The sequence below is a fragment of the Podarcis melisellensis genome (assembly GCF_964234715.1).
Source record: "Podarcis melisellensis genome assembly, chromosome: 1".
Lineage (NCBI taxonomy): Eukaryota > Metazoa > Chordata > Lepidosauria > Squamata > Lacertidae > Podarcis > Podarcis melisellensis.
The window spans coordinates 72,272,925-72,300,514 of NC_138528.1; the positions used below are offsets into that span (position 1 = coordinate 72,272,925).

The following is a 27,590-nucleotide window of genomic DNA, read 5'->3' on the forward strand; positions in this document are numbered from 1 at the left end:
AGAGTTGCACAGCTGGTGTCACTGTCAGGCCACCCACCCAAGAATAGGGCTCTGTGTTTTTAGAACTCGAATTAGTGGTGTATGGATGGTGTTACTCAGGGCTCACTTAGCCAGACTTGGAGACCTTAGTAAGACATATGGAAGGAGGAAATCTTTAGTCATTTTGACAACACCATTTAGGCATTCACTGGTCAAAACCAGGATCTTGAAATGAAATACTGAAAGACAATATGTAGTCTATTCCAGGACACCCCATCTCTTAGCACATCTTAGCACAGGCAGTCATAAAGCATTCCTGACACAGGCTAGAGAGGAGTTTCAATATTTATGTCTGATTACATAATAGTCTTTCAATGGAAGTCTGATGTGATGGAAAAATAAACAAACTCTGTGCAAAACAAGTGGAGGAACAAGATGGGTTGCTTTATATATCGGTTGCTACAAACAGATCCTGAAACCTTTTGGCTAAATGCACTACTGAGAGGCAGAGCAACAGTTTCTAAGTTTTCAAAGATGATTCTAGCACTCTTCTGTTTGGTCAGTTCACTGATGCAATCTGTGCCACCTCTGCCAATACTTCTGTTTTGGATTTGTTTGATTTTGTTTGGTTTGGTGCAGGTGGCTTTTGAAATAGTACCTTCCTGCTTTTCAACATGTCGATGGCAATGAGGAGAGATGTAAACATGCTCAAAAGAAAACCCAAGCCCTCTGGCTGTTAATAAAAGCTTGGGTCCCATCTAAGGGTGCCAAAGGAGATTGGGGATCATGTACTGTAGTTCACTTCTCCTCTAAAGAGTGCAGTCGTATTCTACCTTAGGAATACGCATCATGGAGGCAAAAACACTGCAAGTGGTGCTTTATTGCTTTCATTAGCTACCAAGTTGGCATTAGGAGGCCAGCTTTTAACACATGTGTATTCAAAGGCTTGCAAAAACAATGTTTACAGAGCCTAATGGGTTCCACCCATGAGTGACACCTCTATTTAATTTAATTAGTGCATTTATTTAACATGGGTATCAGTGATTCTGGACTTGCCTGACTGCATTTTTCTAAGAGGCCAAGATCAAGTACGCTGCGTGCGTTGCAAGGTCATGGCTAAATGGTGCATTTTCAATTTGCAGCCCTTTCATTGCACTTCCTCCAGTTAGAAAAATACGCCTTTCCATGGCCTTAGCCAGCATTTTTCCTTTCAATTACCCACATTTTAAGAACCATTCTTTGCCCACTCTTTTTTTTTTTTTTTGCTTACTTCCACTGCTTTTACACTTTCCCATTTGCATTTTCAATTCCAGCTGTGTGCAGACAGCACAGTTCTATTTTTACTGTTGATTTCAGCTGATACTAATTAGAAATCCCATATAGTGATTACAGTCTTGCGAGCAGCGTGCAGTCAGACACATGCAGTGGAAGTGAACATTTCTGCTATCTATTTTGGAGAGGGAAATAATTTTAAACTGTCTTAACTGTAACCCCAAATTCCAGTTTGGGGCTGGATTCAAAGAAGCATTTAGTCCGTCCCCCCAAGGGAAGAAATGAGTCTCTGGGCATTTTTAAGGATTGATGCTTAAAGTGTGACGTTTAGCTGGGAATGCGTTGCTTAAGAACATGAAAGCTGAATAAAATTACAATGGAGCCATTTAAAATATATATTCTTTATATTGTAATTTTAGCTGATGGAAATGTGAACACATAACTAAGCATCATTTGTATTTTTTAAAAAAAAACCAGCAACAACCACGTCTGACTCTTAGTTTACAGCAGAGGTGAGAAATTTATTGCTGGACTTCAACTCCAGGTGTTGATGGACTGCAACTTCCATCATTTCTGACCATTGACCATGATGCCTGGGGCTGGAGTCCAGCAACACCTGGAGGGCCACAGGTGATCCCACCTGGACTTTGGGCCACCTTTGTTCTTACAGATGCTAAAGACAGAACTTCTGTATGACAAGCCAGGGTTGTCATATACCTGTGCATTGTCTGCCTGCCTAGTATTTCCCAAACCCCCATTCTGTTTGAATTCAGTGAATTGGACAACTTACACATATTGTAGGCCAAATACTGGCACGGAGACCTTATTTTGAAAACCCCAAGAGTTAATTACCAACATTAATGTGGCATATGTTTCTAGAATGTTTATCCAACAACAAAAATTGCTTCTATGGACAGACTCCAGACTCCTTAAATTGAAAAAAGGCAAACCTTTAAAGAGGTATTCCCTTCCCCCCCCCACAAAAAACCTTTGAAAAAAAGGCTCATTAGATCATTGTTTTCAGATATATAATTAAACTCCTCTTACTGTAAGGACTCTCTGCCATGCTTTAATTATTTATTTTAAAATCGGATTATCCCAAGAATTAGCTATTGTTTTGGCCGAAATCTACCTCTGGTTTTATGTAATTAAATTTGGATGAGACTGAACAGCAGGTCCAGGCCTCCATGCTATAATTGACCTCTGAGTTACATGCTTACATTGCCTCCTAGCATTAAACCAAGTGTTATCTGCAAAACACCATTCAGCTATATCCCAAATAAGGGCAGAAGGATTAAGATGATGTTGGTTTTAATACAATGCTGTTTTATCTCATTTAGGTAGATTGTAAAAATTTGGTGGGCTAGGCTTGATGTGGCAGTAACAAGGTGCCTGCATTTTGATATAACACTAAACTAGGTAGGTGTGACCAAACTTCAGGATTTGCTCAAGGTTTTTGTTTTGTTTTTAACTACAAGGTGCACCAACTAGAGCCAGATGCACAAGACTTCCTCCAAAATCAATGGAATCTTGTAGAGGCCAGAAAAAATTGATGGGGGGCTGCATCAGGACTCCTGGCCAGGAACAAACCATTCCTGCCTAAGAAATACTTTAACTTCACAGCACCCCTGTGAGGTGCCAAGTTCACCCATTGTGCCAAGTTCACCCAGTGAGCTTCATTGCTCAATTGAGCACAGGACTTTTCACTACACCACATTGTTTTTCCTGCCGTGTGTTCTCTGGAATGTGACCCCGTTTATAAGATTTCAGGTCCAGGATTGTTGCTAAGAGCAATTGAAGCTTGGTTTCTACAATGACTTTCAGCCTTATGAGACTGGTGAGCTTCCTGTCTCTTCTCAACCATTCTAAAGCTTAGTAGACAGCATGTAATTTGAGGTTAGGCGTGGTCCTAGAACTTGAGAGGCCCAGTGTGTGGATTTATGAGTTATGAAGACTTGAAGCCGAAAACCCACCAGTCAATGACAGTGGCTGCATTCACATGGCAGATTATTCTTTCCTTATTTTTGTCCTAACTGTTAAGGTCCACGTTATATTTGAGCTTTCATACCATGCAAAAGCCACTACTGGAACTATGGTGGAATATAGGGCATATTTAGTGCTCATTTCTGTGCTATTTGCTGCCGGGGGGGGGGGGACATGCTTGGAAATAATACAGAAATGAGTGCTAAACTTGTGCTACATTCCACTATAGTTCCAGAAGTGGCTTTTACATGGTATGAAAGCTCAGATATTATGTGAAAATTAACAGTTAAGGAAACATCATGGAAATGGAATATACTGCCATGTGAATGCAGTCACTATTTAACACTACGTGCAGCTGTATATATATCAGAACAATATGGAGATTGAGGGTTTTTCAAACATTGGGCAAGGGCTGTCTCTCAGGGCTCCTCTGTACTTTGCCCCATGATTTCTAGGCACAGGTCTGATAGGTTTTTCTGCTGCTGTCCCCTAGAAAACCCGCTGTTTACTGCTGAATTGGAACAAATGCCAATTGGCTTTTCTGCAGATTTATGTTCAGCAGTAAACAGTGGGTTCTCCTGGGATAAGTAGTGGGACAAAAAAAACACACTCTTAGACCCATGCCTACAAATCAGGGGACAAATGGAAGAAATCACAGGAGAAATTGAAGTGTGGATGAGCCCTTTGTGTGCGGGTCTGTTTGCACTGTCCCTTGCCTGAGACACATTTTTCTTCTCGGTTAAATGCTCTAGGAACGATTGCCTTTAGAACAACAGATACTGTTTATTCCTGCTTCTCCTCGTTAAGGAGGTTGTTTTCTGTCTGTCAGGGGACTCTCTTCAAGAGGCCACTTATAATCACTCTGCGTATTAGTTGCCAGAAAATTGTTTGGCGGGTCAACAAGCCAGGAGTTTATGTAGCTTGCTAGCAACCCCAGAACTAATTAATATTGTTAATCAGCACTGGAAAGGCACTAAATTATTCCATCCCAAGAGAAGGCCAAGAGATTGCTGATAAATATTGGGTATCATTAGCTGCTCTGGACACTTTAAACTAATAGTAATTGCCAAGTACAATGATCACACCCGTTCATGACATGGCCAAGGTCAAAATGCGATTAACTTTTTTAAAAAAGTTGCCCAGAGTTATAATGGAACATTATAATTGTTTATGAAATCTTGTGTACTTGCAGGTCTATTTCCTCAGTACCTCTGTATCATTTATGTCACCTTGTAGCCAACAATGTCCTTGACTGCTATCAATGCATAAGTGACACAAGCATCTTATGGCCTGTAGCTATTGATTTTAATGGAAGCACTAACCCAATACAGTGGTACCTTGGGTTACAAACACCTTGGGTTACAAACACCTTGGGTTACGGACTCCACTAACCCAGAAGTAGTACCTCAGGTTAAGAACTTTACCTCAGGATGAGAACAGAAATCATGCAGCAGTGGTGCGACTGCAGCGGGAGGCCCCATTAGCTAAAGTGGTACTTCAGGCTAAGAACAGTTTCAGGTTAAGAACGGACCTCCGGAATGAATTAAGTTTGTAACCAGGGGTATCACTGTACTGCTAGATTGTGATGGTCTTTCCTTAATAAATATTGTTGTTTACAGGGGAGTCAGGTACAGGCCAGGCTTTGCATGGGAGTGCTTTGTGACAGGGCATTATCAGAAACTGTCATTGCAAAGTGGTGGATGTGCACATTGTGGGGCGGTGCACAATGAGATTTAGGAATCTCAGGTTTCCAAAACTCAGGGGAAGTACTAATTGTGGGAAGGCGACAACAATGCACAATGTATCAAGCACTGCCCACTGTGTGGACAGAATGCAGTGAGGCAGAGTTCCATTGAAAATGGTCGGGTGTGGACAAGGGTGCTCAGAAGCACACCTGAGGAGGAAAACAAGTCTGTGTGCCCCATGTGCACATTAACATTCATGAGTTAATGTCCACAGCCTTGCAGCACGTGGGGGACGCCACATTGGTTCCCCCTGATCTAATCAAAGAAGAAACTGAAGCACAATATCATTCCGTATCAAGAGAAAGGCTAATAAATTATCTTTATCAAGACAAGAGTTCCCCTGTGCAACGGCAAATTGACTGTTCTTTGTCATACTAATTGCCTTCTGCGCAGCAATCAGTTTAAATGCTAAAAGGTCAGAGGAAATGAAAGAAATAAATGTAAAGCCAAGTTAATTTCTATGAATATCCGCCCAATATTTTCTCTCAAGGTAGACGTGATCTAATCTTCTAATGTGAAACTGCAGAAATTTCAAAGCAAAGCACTGGTAAAAGAAATGTATTAGCTCAAAAGGAAACAATATTTCTTGAGAAATGCTGGAAAGAGACAAACCCAGGTCCCGCCATTTGAGGAGGATCAATTCTTTAGATAGTGTTGGTAGTAAATGCTCTATAACAGGGATGGGGAACCTGTGGCCCTTCAGATGTTTTTGGACTCTAGGTTCTGTCATCCCTAAGTATTGGCCATGCCAGCTAGGGATGAGGGGGGCTGGAGTCCAAAAACATTTGGAGGACCACAAGTTCCCCACTCCTGATACATATTTCTTTCCTGTATTGTTGATCCTTACAGTTCTCTTCTAGAGTACTGCCGCACATGAATAGTTTTCAATGAAAGCCACTTCATTGTGTTCAGTTGACCATTATTCTTTTACCTTATAGAGTTGAGCTCTGTATGTACTCTGCTCATTGACTATGTCTTCAGTGATGTCATCAAGGAACCTAATGCAATTCCCAGAACAGTTTTGCATGATAGATAGATAGATAGATAGATAGATAGATAGATAGATAGATGATAGATAGATAGATAGATGATAGATAGATAGATAGATGATAGATAGATAGATAGATAGATAGATAGATAGATGATAGATAGATAGATAGATAGATAGATAGATAGATAGATAGATAGATAGATAGATAGATAGATGATAGATAGATAGATACTGTAGATAGATAGATAGATAGATAGATAGATAGATAGATAGATAGATGATAGATAGATGATAGATGATATAGATAGCATGAACAGTTGTGGCAGCACTTTTTAATTCTAGTTTTGATTGCATTCATCTCATATTTGTTTTGCATTTTATTTTATTTTTATTCTATTTGGTTCCATGTAAACCACCCTAGTAAATTCTATTGTCATTATTTTTAAAAAAATTAAAAAGTAGCAGCTTGCCAGACTAGCAGTGATTCTGGCTGTGAACTCAATAAGAAGCTGTAACATCAGATAAATGGGCAAAGGTCCATTCATAGATTGAGGTGCTCCCAGGTCCCCTTTCCCCTCTGAAAATTTGCTTCGGTGTGGAAGCTGCAGATCACAGAAGGCTCTCGGCTTCACAAGGTCTCCCTTTGGAATGGTGGTGATGGGATGGAATTGGGGGGCTCATCCCCGCATGCCCCTCCCTCCCATCTCTCACTTATACTGTTAACACCTGAAGATGGCATAGATAGGCCCTGTGAGGCATGCCAAAGTAGGGTTACATCATGGTAGGGCACTCTTTTCCTTTTAAAATGCAATGTCTGTTTAGCTCAGCAGCATCAGTTTGCAAATCCAGTGATCGCTCCAGCAGATCTGCCACGTCTAGAGCATTTTGAATTTAATGCCAGCTTTTTGGAATAGTTCAGCAAGTCTGGTTTGATTTATCTGCCATTTCTTGTCTTGGATGCTATAAGGGTCTGTATTTGCAAGCAGATAAAACAAAGAAGTTGTGTGTTGCTTGATTGTTCTGTCTTTTGTGATTCTGTTACTATAACATTGTGAAAGCTTATTTTGCCAGATCACCACCGTGAAAGATTTATTAAAGGTTTTTCGCCCTCTAGATGCTGAAACTTTTCTAAACACCCTCTATTTCATTGTTCTTTGGTTGTGATTTAAAGGTGCGTTTCTCGTATTTTGTGTCTGGAAGATGGAATCTGTATTTTAGGAAACAAGTGTAGCTTAGCAATGCATCTTCCCTTGTCAAAAACATTGCACTTGTTTAAGGAACTTTGCTGTCTTCCCCATCATTTTCTTACATCTGAGCCCATCCCATTCTCTCTGTTTTGTTGTAAGCTGCCCGGGGAATGCGAACATAGGAAGCTACCTTGTACTGAGTCAGGCCATTGGTCCATCTAATTCATTATGGCCTACACAGACTGGTAGTGGTTCTCCAGTTGGGAGATGTCAGGGATTGGGACCTTCTGCACCCAAAGCAGATGCTTTGCCATGGAGCGAAAGCCCTTCCCCAGATAAATCAACACATTTTATTCCTTCAGCTATCTGCCTTAGTGCTCTTATTCGGTACCATTAACTGCCTGGAGAAAATACATTTTGATATTTCTTTGTCTCATTGCATTAGCACACCTGGACCAAAACAAACACACAAGCCTGTTTCTGTTGAGTGTTGTTTGTTCATTTATACCATTTGTACCCTGTTGGCTTTTTTATGACAAGCCCTAGACAGTTAACAACAAATGTTTAAAAGGCAGTAGCTTTAACCCTTTTAAACACAATAAAACACCAGGAGTAAATACAATAAAGCACTTAAAGCAGGGAAAAAGATAAATACTTCAACCATCAGAAATAATGTAGCCCACTTACATACAGTACATATAGCAGTTCTTTGTGTTGCCAACTCAGAGCAAGTCGTTTTAGCGGATTATAAACCCTATGTTTATAATTTAAGATGTGTCCTGCCTTTCCGCATGTGGAAACTTTGTTGTTGGTTTTTTTCAAGTTCGCGAGGATCGCAGTTTCTAAGAATGATAAACTACCAGCAACTTCTGAACATTTAAAAACATCATTTTTAAAAAAAGCAGAAGTGGTGGTTTACATGGGGAAGATCAGATGGGCCTCTTTGGGAAAGGAATTGCATAATGACAGGGTCACCTCAGGGAAAAAAAAACCTCCTGGTTTAAGTTTGCCATACAAATGGATGGATTCTGATGCAAGCCTTCTTAACTGATCTTAATAAGCTTGAGATTGGGCGCATACATTTTTCACGGTTGTGGTCTTCCTTGCAGTAGGGGAGTAGACTGTTGTCGGGTTAGAGTTGGGGAAAGAACACCCACGGAGTCTCTGTCTGTACCAGCCTTTCTCAAACTTAGGCCCCCAGATGTTGTTGGACTACAACTCCCATCATCCACAGCTAGCAGGTCAGCGGTCAGGGAAGATGGGAGTTGTAGTCCAACAACAGCTAGGGACCCAAGATTTGGGAAAGGCAGGTCTGTACTGATGGTCTTAAAGAGCAGACAGTCACTTTGTACCTCAGTGTGTGATCTCCACAAACGTGGAACATATGAGAGAAGTGGCTGTTGGACATCTGAAGTTGTCCATCTGAATGAAGACAGATTACTTAGAAGACAGAGCTGTGTACCAGTAGTCTCTCCCCTCAAATGGGTAATTTTCTGCAAACAGTGCCCCTCATTTGTCACATACTAACCTTGTCGCAGCAGCATGTGCCTTTGAGATCAGAGTGGTTGATTCTTCTTGTTCACTCTAATACAACCCAGCAGGCAACTCAGCTCTGTAACTTGCTCCATCCTCATGTGTGTGAATTTACTCTTGGAGCACACACGATCCATGCTGAAACATCACCCCTTCCCTCTTCTTTGGGAAACCAACCTCATGTTCAGCATCGTCCCTTTTTGTTACTTTTTAATCTATAAGAGTAGAACATGCCATCAATGCAGCTGGAAATGGTGCCGAATAGACTGGGAAACAAGAGCACAGGCAGACCTTGTCCTCCAACTTCTCTGCAGCCTGGAATAATTAGTCATTATTGCCTATTGCTTTTAAAGGGTTTCTCTGAGGTGTAGCTTTTCTTTTCCCAGTGCTGGTTCCAGGGTTTGGAAGTGGCATGTGGGAGGCAGCCAACACCTGAATGGCAAGGAGCACCATGCAAGACCTGTGTGTTGTCCCAAATAGTTATTTGCTGTGACTTTGACTGCATGCCCTATAGAAGCAGTGAGATGAGCAGTTCACCCATCGCTAGGAAGCCCCATGGCGTTTCCACTGGAAGTTGCATCCATTCCACCGCTCTGCAGATTTTTCAAGCAGTTCCTCGAAATTGTAAGGACCGGCAGCTTGCTATTTTCAAAGAATAGTGCCCTGATTGAGATTAATGCTGCATAGCTGATGCCATGCTTATCTCATGCATATGTGAAGTGCACTTATCCCGGCCGACTATGAGATGCTAAACACTGTGGTAATAGCTCTGTTTCAATAGGTATTGCTTTTGGCAGTACAGAAGAGGAAAGAATAGCTCTGCCAGGCCTCTCTCTGCTAATTCAGGCGCATACTAGTTGGACCAATAAGCTGTTTGTGAACAACGGCTGCCAAAAAGGGGCTTTTAAGAATTTGAGCCTGGTTGCAAACATTGTGGCTAAAGCGATGCCACATTCCCCAGCTGACATTTGGCATGATATGAGCGGGAGAGTCAAGTGTTACAAGTCGGCCTGCAGAGGTTATAATTCTTGGCCTGCTTTGGGTTGGTTTTGCTTTGTTTGCATCAAATTTCTTTCAGTTGCTTTATGTAATGTTTGTTTGTAATAAGCCCCCCCCCCCAATAAAATGCACCATTTTTAAAAAAGGAAAAGGCTGCCTTCTGATGAAAAACACATTTTTCCTTTCATAAGGTGTGCTATGTCCTTACCATATTACGCTTGGGCTTATGTTGTGGTTTCTCTAGTTAGCTACACTAACCGAGGTCTTACATGTGACCGAAACATCCCTGTTTCTACTTTTTTGTAAGCATAAACATGTTGGCTATGTCATTATCTGCTGTGTTCTATGGATAACAACTATGGTTAGGCAATGAGTTACTTGTGTGGGTGGAATTTCTCTGGGGCAACTAACTCTCTCTTGATTGTGGCATTGGTTTGAAGACTGAATATGGCAGGTGATGGGGATCCTGGAATGATGGCAAATCCCATCCGTTTTAGAGGTGTGTCAGAATTGCTAGCTTTAAAGCTTCCTATGTTTTGAAACTCCTATGTGAACCGAGGATATCACACTGGGCCTGCCTGATGCTGGGCCACCCTCTAGTGCTGTTTGCGTGTTCATTTTGGGGGCCCTGGCCTGCAGAGCTCTGACCATCAGCCCTGACGCTGAGCTGCAATCACTGAACAAAAACATTAAAATTTCAGCAAGATTTTTTTTTAACTGAAAGGTGGGGAGAAGGGTGGACACCAGGTATCCTTTGCTACCCCCTGATGTGGATATCAGATATTGTTCAGGTAATATATTTTCATTTAGCAAAGCCTGACCAAAAGTAATTTCATAATGCATTACAGTAGAACCTCGGAAGCCGAATGCCTTTAAACTTTTGGTTCCCAGAAGTGATTATTCCAGTTTTCAAATGATTTTTGGAAGCTGAACATCCGGCACAGCTTCCGATTGGTTTTTGAACTGTTCCAGGAGTCGAACCAACTCCCAGAATGGATTAAATTCAAAAACCAAGGTACGACTATATTGAAGAATAAATATTACACCACCACAATTTAGAAAAATAACATTTTAATTTTTTTCTTCACTTGCCAGAGCTAGCAAGCTTCCAGCAATAACATGTAAAATTGGGGGTGGGGTGTTTGTGTGTGGGGGGGGGACAGATAACCAGTATACAGTTTAAGATTAGGCAGATTCAAAATAGCAAACAAGGGCCTTTTAATTTTTTAATCTGAGTGTACTGTTTAAATATTCTGTGACTTGACGCTGTTGTTATTTTGGTGTTCCTTTCAGAAAACCCCTACTGCTCATGCCATGAAGGAAGAGAATTTTCTTCGGCGCAGGTTCTCGCTCTGTCCTGCCTCATCCACTCCTCAGAAAATAGATCCTCACAAGTTGACCCGGAACCTGTTTTTTGGGACCGATAATGAGATCTACCCAATCAGCCCAGGTCAGTGTTTGCTCAGTGGGATTTATAACATGCTGTATGCAATTATTCCCCCCCCCCCGACAAAATGGTGCCAGAATACACACCCCTCAGAGGACCCACCCCAGAGATCCTCTTTGGGTTGATGATGGACAGTGGAACTTAACTTTGGGCGAAAACTCCTTTCAAATCAATTTCATTAAAGCCCTTTCGCAAACCATATCTTACTCCATGGCAGCTATCTTATAACAGCCTTAGATCCTCTCCAATGTGTTGGAGGGGGTGTTGGGTTCTTCAAAAGTTATCTTCCTATTTGGTGGGGTACCACAGAGTTCAGGAGTTTTGGAATTGGGTTTTTAACATAATAAGCCTAGCCAGATGGGTAGGGTAGAAATAATAATAATATTTTGAAAATATACTATGCAACCCTCTCTGCCCTTTCCTCTTTTGAATTTATTTCTAGGGCAGGAGATCTGAAAGTAGGGATCTGATAAGCTCTTGGTGAATCAGCAGCCAGAGTGTTAGTGGCCTGGTAAGGAGTAGCTATTGACTCCTGGTACCCAAAGATGTGGGAGATAACATTAGTTGAGAAACTGGCAAGCAATTTCTCAAGATGATGTGGAGCTAGGGTAGAAATAATTCACTTCTGGCAGTGTGGCACAATTTTATTCCTTTTCAAGGTATTTGAGTTCTATGAGAAGGGAAAGAAAAGCATCAAAGTTTAGTACCATGCCCCTAATAATGATGTTATTGACAGTCCACAACAGGCTCACTGTAACTGATTTCATATATTTTCTAGGTTTAGTTCAGAATATTGTATCATATTAGCTCAGAATAGTGTGTGTGTGTTTGGCTATTTTATATTTGGGATACATGCTTTGTTATCATTGTGAAATTCAGTTTTTAAAAAGCATGCCAGATACACAGAGTTTCGCTGCATCTACACACACACACACACACACACACACACACACACATACCCCTCCTGTTGTCCAGGACTTTCAGCCAGTCTGGAACAGAAACCTTACAATGCTGTTTAGCTTGGGGAAGGGGTAGTGGAGAAGGCAATTGACACTTTTTATCTTCTCCTATTCCCAACCAAAGTCTTCCCCCACTGTGCTTTATCACTCAGTTTTCATCCTGGCCTCTACTCCTGCTGAGCATTTTATAGCTAGGTAGCGTTAGAATGCAAGCAGTATGTGCAGGAGAGTTCTGTAGAATATGGGTGCATCTTTCTTTCCTTCCTAAAACATCATTTAATAGTGAAAGGTTTTTTTAAAAAATAAATAAAAATCACCACACATATCCCCCTCCCCACCTCTCATTCCAGGGTATTAACTATACTTTATATTGTTAAGAGACATGAGCAGAACAATTTCTTTCTCCTCTCTACAACTTCAGTTTCCTCACCTGCCAACTGATTGCCTAAACATTCCACACATTTTAGAAACTCACAAGCCCTTCATTGGCAGCCCATTAAAAAAAATACTTTTATTTTAATTTACAAACTTACATACTGCTATGTACTTAGGGAGCCTTCAGGGCCTTTTGAAGCTGTTGTCTTCTTTTCTCAGTGATCCTGTTTCATTTCCAAACCGATAAAGGCTCAACCCAGCTGCATTTGCTATTAAAGTGATGATTGATTTACTTCTTTTCTGAGAGAAGACCGTGCAAAGTGTTGCACTGTATGAACTTAAAAGCATTAAAAAATAAACAATAAAGTGACAGCAGTCTCAAATATATAGCAAGCGGCAGCAGGATAGTGTCAGAGCAAAACATAGAAATCCTTAAAAGGCAACACATTTAATTGAAGGAGCAGTATCACGTATCTCACTCAGGGCCTTTCCAGACTGTCGTTATTTGGGGGTGGAATTCAGTCACATGCCCGCAAATTCATGTTGCACAATAAAAACTGATTGGAAGGTTTTGCCCAACAAACTCACTCCCCCACCCTACCCCCCAAACTGGACTTTTTGCAGTAAGGAAAGCAACAAAGAAATACACTGGAAAGTGTGGGCAATATTTTCTTTGATGCAAGCTCATCCACACCATAGCGAGCAAGTATAGTAGCCCTCCTTTTTTCCTCTGACATAAGTTCTCTTTGCTTCTTAGTTATATGATACACAGAAAGTCAACAGGCATTGGTTTGCCTGGAACAGAGATGTGGTGCTGAAAGTTATGCTCTTTTATTCCATTCCATCTTCATTTCTTGCAGCAGTTTTATTGGCCATTCTCACACTTAACCTACTGGGTCAGCCTTCCTTCCAGAATAAGTCTGCAGCCATAAGTCTATATTGAGGGAGTAAAAGGCAGTGAGGCTCCAATCCTCACTCCACTTACTTGGTAGTAAGCCACATTGGCTTCAGTGGGACTTACCTCTGAGTAGACATGATTAGGCTTGCACATTAAAACTGAATAGTAGATTCACTGATAATCATGGGCTCAGTATCCTCTTTCTGATCCCCTTCCCTTAGTTGTTCTAGGTATTATAGCTAATAGAATATTGAGAGCAGGGAGACAACCAATTCATTTTGTGAAAATAAAGCAAATGTAAACCAACATTCTAAGGAAAAAAATGCTTCACCAGTGATCAGCCAAGATTATTGCTTAGCAGCAAAGAAGTAAACTGAACAAACAAACAAACAAACAAACAAACAAATAAATAAATAATACAGTTGTATCTTGGATCTCAAACACCTTGGCTTCTGAACAAATTGACTCCTGAACAAACTGTCTCCCGAACGATCGAAACCTGGAAGTGAATGTTCCGGTTTTCGAACATTATTTTGGAACCCAAACATCCGACACGGGTTCTGCAGCTTCCGATTGGCTACATGAGCTTCCTGCAGCCAATCAGATGCCGCACTTTGGTTTCCAAACGTTTTGGAAGTCGAACAGACTTTTGGAACGGATTCCATTCGACTCCCAAGGTAGGACTGTATTTAATAGTAATGGTTTTTTTTATTTATACCCCACCCATCTGGCTGGGTTTCCCCAGCTACTCTGGACTGCTAACAGCATGTCTAAAAACATAATAAAAAGATCAAGCATTAAGCAAGAAGCAAAAGGAAGGAGAAAATTCAGTGACCGACAGCAAGTAAAAGACGTAGCTGCTATTGACGTAGCACTGGCAATGTATTATCACACAGAAGAACACTGGAACACATCTGTGATTTTAATGAAGTCCCAAAATGTCTCCTCTATATAAAAACCAAGTGGTTTGAGAGCTGCAGTTCTCTGTCTGTCTAGCGTATTCACACACACCCTTTGTATCTGCCCCTTTAAATTCCATTCGGGATGAACTGAGGCTCTGAAGGCAACTATTGAGAGCTTCTGTTTTGCCTTGTTCAAGGTAGCTTGGGTTTTCCCTTTTGTGTTGCATATCAGCACATGTGGTACAGGTGTGATTTTGTGGTGGATTCTTGGGCTTAATTTGCCGTTGGTTTTTCTAAGCCACAGCAGCATTAAGGAAAATGGAAACCATTTTCTTTTGCATTTGTTTAAGCAGGCATTCCTTTTCTTCTGAGATAACAAAGGGTGAGTTTTGAGGGAGCTACAGAAGCATTTAAACTGGAAGCATAACCAAAGCCAGTGCAATCAATACAGAGCACATGGCAATTGTATAACCTTTAGGTTAAATGCAGATCCACAAAGGTATTAAGACATGTGCTGCTAAGTGATGTTTAGGCTGCAGTCCAGTGCATACACCCTTGACTGTAAATCCTATATGAAAAATTTTGGATTAGAGTGTCTGTAGGGAAAATGAAAAGGCACAGGGAAAATATTGTTGAAATGCCAAGTGTTGTGGGAGAACTGATTCACAAAGCTGGGGGAAGAATTTGTGTGTATGTGTGAGATGTCAGTACTTTCTCTTCTTAAGGTGTGAATCAATAATCAGGGCACGGTGTGACTTATTTTAAACTGTCAAAGGAGTAAATCTGCATATCTGTGAGCCATGAATCAGTCTTGTGATTCCCATTAAAATTAATTGGCAGCCTGGGCCATATGTTCTCTCTCAGCAAAATGAATATGCAAGGCAAGGATGAGAAATTCATTCAATAATAGTTCACCCATGTAAACACCATTGTACAAATACCTAGAATCAAGACATGTATGAGTGTGGCAGTGCAAGGGTAGCCCTAATCCTAATATTTGCTTGCCAGTAGCTCCATTGACCTCAGTGGAACTTAACCGTGTTTGCCCAGGATCTCAGCCTAAGGCAGAGAATGTAAAGTCTTTCTCATAACAGGACTTTCAAATCACGAAACAAGGCAGATTAGACTTTCCTCTTTAATAAAGGTAGCCTGAAAGTCAGAGCTGATTTTTATTCTAGGCATGAAGCTAGGCAGATCAGTGAGAGAGACAGAGAGCATTATGTCCTTCGAGGAATGCCAAGGAAGGGTAAATAAAATGTGACTCCTGCTGCAGAAGTAAGTCTTCATAGGATTGGAGCAGTTTTACACACACACGCCTGTTCATCCCCTGACTGCAAATTAAGTGATAAAATGCATGTGTGAATGGACATTAATTTCACAGGTAGAACTTCCCTGTCTGTTCCAGTTGTCTCAAATGTCGCACTTTTCATTGGTGCCTGCTCTCATAGTCAGCTAGTGCAGACAGTGGACAGAAAGGCTTGTGTGAACTAGGCCTTGGCCAAAAATCATGTTCCAAATCATGTATAGAAATTGCATTTGACCTTTGTTGCTATTTTGAACAGATATTGGCAGCTTACAGCACAGTCTCCTAACTATGCCTACTCAGAAGTAAGCCCTACTGAATTCAGCGGGGCTTACTCCCAGGTAGGTGGAGTTTGGATTTCATTCTTCGCTGTGGGGTAGCTTTTCTATATCCTGCTATTGGGCTGGATCTTGGTCATATTAAAATATTATACATATTCCTGCAATTAATCCTACAGCAGCTCCTTTTGGGGGCAGGGCGTGTGTGGCCTTTTTTGTTTCCTTTAGAAATGAAGTCCTTTCTCAGGATCGCTGTTTCAGCAGTCGTGGTTTGCCACAGAGCTCCTCAGTGTTTTACTTCTGTCATTTTGTTTCAGGGAAGGATATGGAAGGAAACAGTTTGCCCATGATGAAGGATGAGATTCCTCCGACACCAAACTCTATTAATAAGGTAATGAGGCTTATAGGAATGCTTATTTTTACTGGAGTCCAGATGAAGAGCAGGGAGACAAAATGCCCCCCTCCTGTTTTCTGATATTTGTATTTTCAGTGCATATGTAGTACATTTTTGTTGTGAAGGTAATTTTTTTAAAAATGTAAACATTTTTGTTGTGAAGAAAGCCTCTCAGATAACCAGTGATTAGTTTTCTGTTTCTATAAACCTGTGAGTAAACGTCTCTTGAACTTTTATTAGAGGTCCGTAAATGTTGGCTGGCCTTTTTAATGCCATTTCTTGGTTCTGATGTCACACTGAACTTTGGAGGGGCTTGGAATGCCTCCAAAGCACAGATCAACTGTAGAGATAATCCCCTAGCCCAGCTCCACGTTCAGGTGGAGGGCTGGTGTTTGTTAACACTTGCTAGAGGGATGCTTGACGAGTAGGAGAGCATTTATACATCTCTACTTTGGGAAGCTGCTCCGCTCAACTGTTCAGTTGTACCGTATTCTGTTTCTTAGCAAGGCCTTGGAGTGAGCGAGAACAGTCAAATGTAAAACAGAGCACACAGAACAAAACTGCTTAAGTTCTCCCAAAGAGTTTATTCTAATTTCAGGGGTCCCTAATCCAGATGTTTGAGAGTACATTTGAAATTTTAAGACTCCTTCATGGGCATCTCGTAATACCTGTTTCACAGAAGAAAAATGGTTGATGCTCAGAGCCACCAAAAAAGAAAACCAGCTCCTAAACAGGCCATCCCCTAAACCGCAAACACAACACAGTCCTCCCCCCTCTCGTGTGTGTGTGTTTTAAAAAGGAGAGGCAAAAGACAGGAGGTGATCTGAGGACTCCACATTGTTCTATTCCATTAGACCTTTTGCTGCCCCCCACCTTCTTTTAACACACTGTATTGAAAATTATTTTTGGAATGCCCCTTAGTTTTAACATGCAGCATCAAAGCAGGTGCCAGGTGGCTTTGCTGTTCAAGAAAAACAAAATCTAAGTTTTCTTGGGGCTTACGGGACTTACTCCACGGTGCCTTGGACCCAAGCCAACAAAAACAAAAATACCCAAGGAAATGAAAATAAGCCCTCACCTCTTTAAACTGACTGTTGACTAGCCCAAACAGAGAATTTTTTTCTTCCGCTCTTCTGAACCTCTACAGTTCTTAAGTGGAGGGGAGTTCCACAGTTGCAAGAACACCTCTCTACATGCCCATGCATGTCATCTTCTTTAAGTCATGTCTTCTTCTAGTTTGAAGGTCGGCCACAGTTAACAGTAGCTATAGCACAAGTACAAACAACAAGCTTGTAATGTAGAAAAGTTTGTCCGTTTCTTTATTTAAGTTTAAATGCTGCAATGCAGGTGACTTTGGGCTCATCCAGACTTCATTTTATGCCGCGACTCTAGGCACAGGTCCATGCTTTAAACTAAAATTCTGTGTCTTAAGTGTTTCTTTTTCTCTTTTGGCCCGATACTTTCCTCACGAAAGCCTGTTCTTTATCACTGAATCAGAGCAAATGCCAATCCACAGAAAACACAAATTGCCATTTGTTCTGTTAAAGAGTGAGTTTTCCTGTGGAAAGCCAGAGGGAAAAAAAAAGAAGAGTGCTCCGATCTTTAAAGCACAAACCTGTCCCCAGTGGGGGAGAAAGAGGAGTGCGAGGGGAGCGCACCGCCCCCAGCAGCGCGATCCCGGTGGGGTGCCATCGCGGCTCCCCCCCCCCCGCCTGCACTGGGCACCACTCCTCCACAGGCGGAGCGCCATGCCCCCAGGACGCGTGTCATGCCTCTGCGGGCGGCACACCATACCCCTGGGATGCACATCAGCCCCGCTCCGCCTGCTCTCCACCACTGCCTGTGCCTAGAAACAGCAGGGCAAAAGGTACCGGTAAGTTTGGATGAACCCTATGGCTGGTTTTGTTATTTGTTATTCAGTGCTTGTTGTTGCTCCAACTGTATGTACACAGTTTGTTGCTGTTGCTACTAAGTGGATATTTTAGTTCTTTCTATTCCTTTGTGCATTTTGCCACTATTTCCTGGTTCTTTGTTTAGGGAACCAGATGATTGATTCTGATCTTGCTGTGCTTAAAAGAATTCTTTCGTTGCACAGTGTCACCAAACAGAGACTATTGACATTCAAGCTATCAATTCGCATGGGAAAATATGGGGGAGCCTTAGTACCACTTGTCCAAATTCTTATGCAGGGTGACTTTTGGAACATGTGTGGCAGAAAGCATTTAAGGACATGTTTGGTAAAACAGGTGACCAAACAGTCACAGGGTAGAGGAAGCCTGCCATTGTGCAGCAAAGGTACTTATCTGTTTCCAGCCGATTCAGTTTGACCATTTCACATGTCACAGCAAACTATATTCCTATGTAAGTGGCCACTCTGTGTGAAAGCAAGCAAGTGCAATTATATGCAGTTATTGTATCACCTTCGTAAACAAGTATTTTCAAGGTGACTTGCAATGCTTCAATAAGTCTCAGTCTGCAAAAAACAACAACATAAACTATGTTCTTTAAAAACAAGCAGCAGTTAGAGTAATGAAACATTAACTGCAGGAGCACGAGATTTCTTAATCATTTTAAGATGGGGCAAAGTCTCTGTTTGGAGCCTAACAGAGCAAACCAGCACATGGGAAGCAAATCCCATTGAGATCAATGAGGCTTATTCCCAGGCAAGAGTGTTTAGCATTTCACAGCCTAAACTTCTTAAACCAGGCACTAGGTAGGCAGCCTTGGAAAATTAAAATAATAATAACCTCAGCCCCTATCTAACCTGCCACAGTGGGGTACCTAATAACTTCAACAAATGAGAAGTTTCATGTGGAATGTGATTGACCACAGGGATACCCAGCTGGTCCTCCAGATGCTGTGGACTACAACTCCAGTCATCCTTCACCATTGGCTGTGCTGGCAGGGGCTGATGGGAGTTGTAGTCCACTATATCTGGAGGGTTGGCTACCCTTGATTTATAAGAACACAGCAAGCTGCCTTAGGCCAAATCAAGCTCTTTTCCCATCCAACTTGGTAGTCACCACCTGTCCAGAATATTTCCCATCACTTGCTGGCTGATCCTTGAAAGTGGAACGGCCAAGGATTGAATTGTGGACCTTCTACATGTAAAGCAGGGTGCCCTAGATATGGCCTCTCCCTTGCCGCAAGCTCAGTGCTTGTGTTTCATTTCAGCAAGGGATTGCAACCTTTGGGTTAACCCATTTGCTTTTGGGTAAAGGTGAGTGTTGAGGTGAGTTCTCTGGGAAGAGAGGGCAAGGGTTTAAGTCAGTCCTCCAGATGTTGGTGGGTCCTCATCCAGCATCACCAAGGATGATGAGAGTTCTAGGAACATCTGGAGGGGTGCTGGTCCCCCATTTAAGTGTTCTGTGGGTGAGTTCCCAGGCACAACAGGCAGCAAGAGGAGTACATGGAATTGCTTAAGACATCAGGAGGCTTTGGGGTGACTGAGGGAGGGAAGAATTCAGGCTGCTGTGGCCAGGCACATGATAAATAAGTACAGGGAAAATGTGTAGCAAGGTGTGCCACAAAGATAAGGACAAGAAGTGTGCAGTCCTGTTTTTCCTCACCACAGCAGCCACTGTGAATGAGAAATGAAGAACTGCGCTGCAGAGTCACCTGTCACAGTTACAACACAGTAACAGACTTGAGGGGTACTATCCTTTTTCTAGCAGTGGGTTTGGGTTTTGTTTGTTTGTTTCTCCCCTTTGCAAAACCAGCTGGTTAATGTCAAGTATCAGTTGAGCACCTGTCCATTTTGGAATAAGCCACAAATTCACCAGTTCCTTATGCAACCAGTAGTGCTTTGGTGTTGCAAGCAGGTTCATCCCTTTGGCCTCGTCCTAATGCATTTAATTAGCTTCTCTCCCTTTTGCAGCACCCAGAGTCCGAGCAGTTGATCATTGACATTGGTCATCTGTTGCTGGTCTTTCATATCCTTTTTATCCATTTATAATGTCTTAAGGTCAGTTTGCTTAAGAGGAAGAGAAGCAGCCTCTGAGGCACTATAACATCTGTAGTAAGTCAGTTTTGCTGTTTCCCCTCTAGAAATAAGGGCTCATCAACACTATCCATTTAAAGTGCCCTTATACCACATTCATGCCCCTCCCCAATTAATCCTGCAAACTACAGATCCTTAAGGGTCTCCTAAACAAAGTACCAGAAGTGACCTAAATTTCTCAGCAATAGTGGACATAGGATTGCTGCTTCATTTTTCTGTAAAAGGAAAACTGAGAAGCTATTGAATACTAGGGCTCATCCAGACTTCGTCTAGTCCTACCACTTCCCCCTGGAGACACCCACTCTCTCCTTCTGAATCGGAGCAAATGTCAATTAGGTTTTCCATGTATTGTATTGATAGATTGCTCTGATTCAGTGGTAAAGAGCAGGTTTTCCCAGGGAAAGCAGCAGGGCAAATGGAAAACCTCTTGTGCATTCTAGGCACAGAATGAGCAAAATGTGGATGAGCCCCTAGAGAGAGTGGGAACTGCAGACTGCTGTACCCTATGCTACCTAAGCACGTGTATTTTAGTTTTTGCCATCTGAGAAGCAGGGAAATTTTAAAGCTGAAAATAGAAACCACCAATGTTATAGTAAATTAGTACATCATTTGCTCAGAGGCTCTAGAGATGCTTTTTACTGATGATTTGTGCTCATGATGCTATTAGGGTGGTCATATGTGCTCCTGCTTTCAAGTTTTGGGGTGATCATAGTGCTTCATTTCCAATTAATGCATGCCCTGTAACTTCTTGTTGAAATCCCGTAACTTTTCATACCACAAATGTTCAGGGTTTTTTGTGGGGGGAGGGTGTCTTCACGTTTGTTGCACTGTAGCCTTTCCAGACACCAGTAATGTGTTATGATTGGGGAACCATCACAGAACAACTAGTAAAGTGGAATGATGTGTGGGTGATCCAGTATAAATCCCCCATTGGTGTGTTAATTTTGTGTCAAGAATGTTGCAGAATACATACACACACAAACACACACACACACACACACACACACACACACACACACCAAAACCCAAGTCTGGTCCTGGTTTCAGAAACCAATTCCTAAAGGCACAATAGGAAAGAGTAGGAGCATAGTTGGATATCTTTCCAATTTCCCATTTTGCCAGCATTCTAGGAACAAGATGCAAATGACGATAAACACTACAATGTAGTCTCACTGTTTGCCTTTTAACCTTTGGAAGATGACGATAGCTATCTTCACCAGTGGAATGTGTCGGTCCTGATACATGTAACTGCTTGCTATATATCCAGCAGTCAAAGAAACCAGGACCAGTCACAGTTGGCAGGAAACTCCGAAACAGAGAGAGTCCAGGCGGGTGTAGTTTTAGGAACAAAATGTTGCTTGTATTCCCTGAGTTGAATACTGTGCTAAGAGTCCAAGCATTCTAGGGACATTTACTATTGCCAAAGCATCACTTCCCAAAGCATAAATGTGTGTATGCAGAGCTATTTGGGTTGGGTTTTTTCTGCTTTTATCCAAGAGTAAATGGATTTCGCTATCTTGCCTTCATCTCCTTTTGCATATAGGGCCTGTGTGAACAGAACCTGTGTGAGCTTTGGGTTTGCAGACCCTCCCTCCTCTTCCTCTCTTGCTGCTGTGAGGAAGAGATTCCTTCCTGCTCTTTGTTTGCAGTCTTAAACAAACCACCGCTTCCTGTTACAGTGGAACTGTGGTTTGATAGAATGATCCAGGATCTGAAATCACAGTTGGTTTAAACAAACTCCAGCATTTGCCTGCAGCAAGGAGCTGTGATTTGTTGAAAAGTGAAAGTGAGCGCTTCTAGCCTCCTTGCAGCTGTGCAAGGGCAGGGCAGGAAATGAGACTGTGCAAGCCCAAACTCACCATGGTTCTTTCACCTAGTGAGAAACTGTGGCATCCCATTGCATCTGAAGCCACTGAAGTCAATGGTGGGTGATGGTGACCTAACTAGGGGACAGGTGTCTTTATAAGGCTCTGTATGGATGTAATACCACTGATCCCTTAACCTTAGGGAACAGCTTGAGCCAACCTGTGAACATGTGCGCTCTCTCCTCCCTCTGTGGACCAACTTCCCATCATTAGCTGTGGTTATATGTTCCACCTGCACTGAGACAAGCCATGATTGGAGCAAATCTGATTCCCCCGAAATTGCCTAACTTGTGAACATGCTTATAAACCATGGTTTAATTTCTTAGGAACATAGGAAACTGCATCATACTGATTCAGAGCACTGGTCAACCTATTGTCTTCTCTGACTGGCCATGGGTCTCTGGGGTTTCGCACTTGGATCTCTTCCAGTCTTACCTGGAGCTCCTTGGGATTGAGCTTGGGACCTTCTGCATGCAAATGAAATACTCTGCCACTGAGCCACACACATGAGGTCATGATCTGCATTCTTCATGATTTGTGTCAGTGCCCGTGTTATATGAAATCCTGACTGATCCCGAAGGCAGATAGAAGGGGAAAGAGCAAAGTTTTTGGGATCTGGCTCTGTCCCTAGTGGTCTTGGCATGGGGGTTTCAGACTGAGGTGCCCAGGATTATTTTGGCCCCTGGGCTCAAGGCAGGGACCTAGTTCTGGTACATGTTGGTAACTACTCAGTACTGCCTTTTCTTTAGTTTGTGGTTAGATGAATGTTGATAACCATTGCTGACTGGTTCCTTTTTGTATTTTATTTTAAGGAGCCTAAAATCTTGCAATTCCTTCCATTCTAGATTGAATACAAATTTTGCAATGGGTCTGATAAAGAGTGTGTATCTCCCACTGGAAAAAGCAACAAGAAGGAGACTTTGAAGGTACGTATAGTTTAGATGTGTGGAAAAGAATATTTATTCTATTTGTGTGGGAAGCTGTTGCTCGAGAGACTTGAACCTCTTTCTCTTTGGCCCATAGGCCACGTCTCTGGAGTATCACAGCAAGGCCAGAATTCTTTTCTTCTTCTTTTTAACACTGCTCTTTCTTCCCTGTGGATTAGTTTGCTTTTATTTTATTTTTTTACATTTTTTATTTATTGAATTTATATGCCGTCCTATACCTGGGGTTCTCAGGTTGGTTCACAGAATAAATTCAAGATATAAAGCCACAAAATACATAATAAAAACAACAACCCAATAGGCTCCCCAAAAAAAATACATTTTAAAAGGGGATAGAATGTAATTAATTCAAATTACAACTTTGCTGTGCATAGGGTAGCTCTTTTCTTCAGCTATAATTTCCAGAAGAATCTTACCAATAATAGGATAATTTTAATCCTTTCTTTGAGCTGTCAGTGGTCTCCAGTCAATGTCACACATGGGCTTTATTAACACTACAACTGGCGACAACTGTGGAGGTACAAGTTCCCAGTGAAACAACAATGCAAAACCATTTTACTTATAACCTCCACCCCTTCCTTATATGCTCAACCTGCCCTTGTATGCCCTGTAGGTCACTGTGTTCTGCAGGAGCATTTCTCCTTAAAGTCCCAGAAACATTAGAAGCCCCGCTCTACAGGCACTTGGAGCAGGGCTTTCATTGTGGCTGCCCTTGTTCCCTGGAACAGCATTCCTATTGAGATACAACAAGCACCCACAGAAACAATGGAAATCATGCTTGCTTTGACAAGCTTTTCCAGCTGAATGAAAATCCTCTGCCTTTCAGTATTCATTTTGTATTGATTTTAAACTTGTTTTCAGTTGTTCTGCTGCTGCTTTCAAAACTATTTTATCTGGGTTTTATGATATGTGTGTAAATCATACACACATATATGAGACACGTGTAAGCAAAAGTGATCCATAAATTAATACTTACAGAAAAATAAACAAAACCTGGAGAATTCTGAAGCTGGGTGTGAAAGTGAATTGCTTTCCTATGGTCCTCAGTAAGGCTTGATATGCCCAATACCTGGACTCCTTAATTAAAATCAATGGAAGTGGCTGTGGAGGATTCACATTCTGCCCTGTTGCCAGAATATAACTGGCTCACGGTTACTCATTCAGCTCCATGGCCAAGTAGGGTTTTGAGTCTTTGTCTCCCAGGTCCTCATCTGACCCTCTGTAAGCACTATGTTGCGCTGCCTCCTTGAGTAAAAAGGATTTGTTCCAAGCAGCTGTGGAACCGCATTAAGTAAGAGGCCAAAATCAATAGCAATTTTACCAGATAATAAAGCACTTGCTGTCCCAGCCACTGTTTCACTCCCTACAATGCAAGTTGTTTCTCTAAATGAATGCCATGGTCTCATCTTCTCTCCTCGGTTTTTCACCCACTTTTTTTTTTGCTAGCATAGGAGAAAGAAGAAAACTGTGTTCATGAGTGTTTTCACCCCTCTTCCCCCATCTCTGTAACAGGTACAGAAGAAGAATTACAGGCAGGAAAAGAAAAGGGCGACCAAGCAACTCTTCAGTGCTTTGAAAGATCCCAGTGTGGTCATTATGGCAGATTGGCTGAAGGTAATTTAGTATAAAGCATCATTTTAAGAAGATCCAGCTACTCTTAGGGCTGTTCGATCATAATCCATCAGCTGCCTTCTCTCTGAAGGTTGCTTGCTGCTTACAAATATTCCTGTTTGGAGAATAAAACCTGATGACTCAAATACTATATTTTTTGATCCAAAACTTATATATGTCAAAATGAGCAATAAAATTTAGACTAGGGAAGTAAGGGAAATGGCTAGGAAGACAGATAGCCTGACTGTTGGCTCACCAAGGACTTCCTTTCGTTCAGAATGCCTTCCATATTAGTTAAATGCCCTTTTCTGGTGGTGGTATGGGGAGAGGAGACCAATTTTCTGAAAATCATTACAATGTTAATTCTGACATTTATGGAAATGCATTCTTTAGGCAGAAAATTGAGGAATGATAGATATTTTAAAGCGGAAAATGAAAGAGCTGTCTTCATGCTCTCAGGTCAACAGTCCATCCAGCCCAACAAGTGTAAACACTACAGGCAGAAGTATCTCTTCAGCCTTGCTAACCAACCTCCCTTTATTTGGAGATGCCAAAGGCTGAACTGGTGGCCTTGTGTATTTATATAAAGCTGGGATTGCCAATGGGGCATGTGTATATGTTCCCACAGAGGTCTTCTCTGGTGCTAAATGAGTCTGAAATTAGCCTCAAAAGAAGCATAGGGCAGGTTGTCATGCGTGTGTGAGATGCTCACCACAGTTTCTCCTGTTTGCAGATATGCCCATAGGCTCAGAAAGGTTGGTGACCTTTGATATAAGCCACACGTTCTTGTTGTTGAAACTTCTAATCATTTCCTTTAAATTACAGCTTCCCACTAATTACGCCATCACACTGCATTCTTGCAGGACCAAACCCTTATATAACAACGCACTCATGAAGTCACCTTCTGATCTCTGGTGATCAGATCTATTACTGGCAGCCATTTTCTGAAGTTCTTACTGACACTAGCTTCCATTAGCCATAGTTCATGGTTCACTTTAAATATGCCTTTCTGATCTGTTTGTCCCCTCCCTGCTAGCACGTGGAGGAAATATACTTTGATCTCAGAACCAAACAATGTATCCATAAGATACGTGAAAGAGAAATGGGCTCCTCTGGTTGTTTGAGGTTTTCTGCAACTAAAACACTAGCTAGGCTGCAGTGGTGGTGGTGGTGGGAAGTAGGAGGAGAAGACTCTCCCCCCCCCCCCGAAACCCTGGAAATGTAAAAAATTAAGTGACTTCAGCATGCATTGCCCTTTTGGATGTAAGAGGTTATAGTCTTTCCAGGGAAATGCTGCATAAATGTATTGGGGTAAAAGCAAAATTGCACCCTCTTAATGAGCTGCTTATGGGACACGGGCTTAGGGCTTGCTGATCAGAAGGTCGGCAGTTTGAATCCCCGCGACGGGGTGAGCTCCCGTTGCTCGGTCCCTGCTCCTGCCAACCTAGCAGTTTGAAAGCACATAAAAGTGCAAGTAGATAAATAGGTACCGCTCCGGCGGGAAGGTAAACGGCATTTCCGTGCACTGCTCTGGTTTCGCCAGTAACGGCTTAGTCATGCTGGCCACATGATCCGGAAGCTGTACACCAGCTCCCTCGGCCAGTAAAGCAAGATGACCGCCGCAACTCCAGAGTTGTCTGCGACTGGACCTAACAGTCACTGGTCCCTTTACCTTTAATGAGCTGCTTAGTGAAAACCAGTGCTTTTCTTTGCAGGCAGCTTCCCCTGGGAGTTTTGCTTCACCCCCAAGTTACTTCATGAGAAGCCACTGGGGAGAATAGAGCCCCCTTTCAATATGGCTGCATTGTTCTCTGACTCTATTAAACAAGAATATTTCACTGGATAGGGGCTATCTAAAACTGCTTTGCTGGATAGTGACTTGGCTTGAGTAGAGAGGTGAATAATTCCTCCTAACTCTTCCCCCCTCTCCCCCCCCCTCAGATTCGTGGGACTCTGAAAAGCTGGACCAAGTTGTGGTGTGTGCTGAAACCCGGAGTCCTGCTGATCTACAAAACACCAAAGGTCGGGCAGTGGGTGGGCACCATCTTGCTTCATTCCTGTGAGCTGATCGAGAGACCCTCCAAAAAGGACGGCTTCTGTTTCAAACTTTTTCACCCGCTGGATCAGTCCATTTGGGCTGTGAAGGTAAGTGCAAGGCCCGAACTTGGCAACAAATGTTGAGCTTCCTTGAGGAGAAAACAGCAGGCCCCAAGCAGGCTCGGGAGTAGCTCTGGCAGCTATCGGGGATCTGAATATTGAAGAATTTGTTGCTGGGAATTTATTGTGGGGAAGGGAAACATCAGTAAAATCAAGAGAGATTTCAGCAGAATTCTCTTTTTGGGAGCATTCCTCATGATAGATCATGAGGGAAACTTCAGGGCCAGAGGACAAATATAACCCTCCAGGCTTCTGTTTAAGACCCTCGGGATCCTTTCTAGGCTATGCCCTCTATGCCACTGCTCTGCAATTTCTTTGAGTGCTTTTGGTAGGCTGAAATGTGTCCTTAACCTGTGCCTGTTGCCTTCAAGGAGGTGGGAGGAGGTAGGTAGGTAGGGGATCAATTCTCCACATGCAAAGTGATATTTCCTTCCATGCTGCATCTGTCCTGGGCTAACTAGGTTGGAACCTCTAAGGGGACACAATATTGAGCATTGTATTTATATGCCTCTAGTACAATAGAGCCTTGAACTTTTTGTGGGCCTCTGGGTCCAGTGAAGATATTATTGCCTGAAGATCTTACAACTTCTATTTATAAGTAATCCAAGCAACGTTGTCAAGAAATGACGCTCTTTCCCTGAGACATAAATAAATAGCATTTGCCGCCAGCTGTGATGAATGAGACTGGCTCCTCACCACCTTCTGACACGTTCAGAGATTATTAACATCTGCTCTGAGGGAACAGTGCTTAACCACACTTGAATTTGG

At 42.3% G+C, this 27,590-nt stretch overlaps 1 protein-coding gene across 2 annotated transcripts in view; it reads left to right on the plus strand.

The window, feature by feature from the left end:
• OSBPL5 (oxysterol binding protein like 5) overlaps positions 1-27,590 on the plus strand; it is a 127,569-nt gene that overhangs the window by 63,600 nt on the left and 36,379 nt on the right. For both annotated transcript variants that reach the window (XM_081903573.1, XM_081903572.1), the window contains exons 2-6: positions 10,983-11,139; positions 16,169-16,242; positions 22,956-23,036; positions 24,567-24,668; positions 26,607-26,810. In XM_081903573.1, coding sequence (XP_081759699.1) covers positions 11,004-11,139; positions 16,169-16,242; positions 22,956-23,036; positions 24,567-24,668; positions 26,607-26,810 — 597 coding nt within the window. In that variant the 5' untranslated portion in view covers positions 10,983-11,003. The remainder of the gene's footprint in view (positions 1-10,982; positions 11,140-16,168; positions 16,243-22,955; positions 23,037-24,566; positions 24,669-26,606; positions 26,811-27,590) is intronic.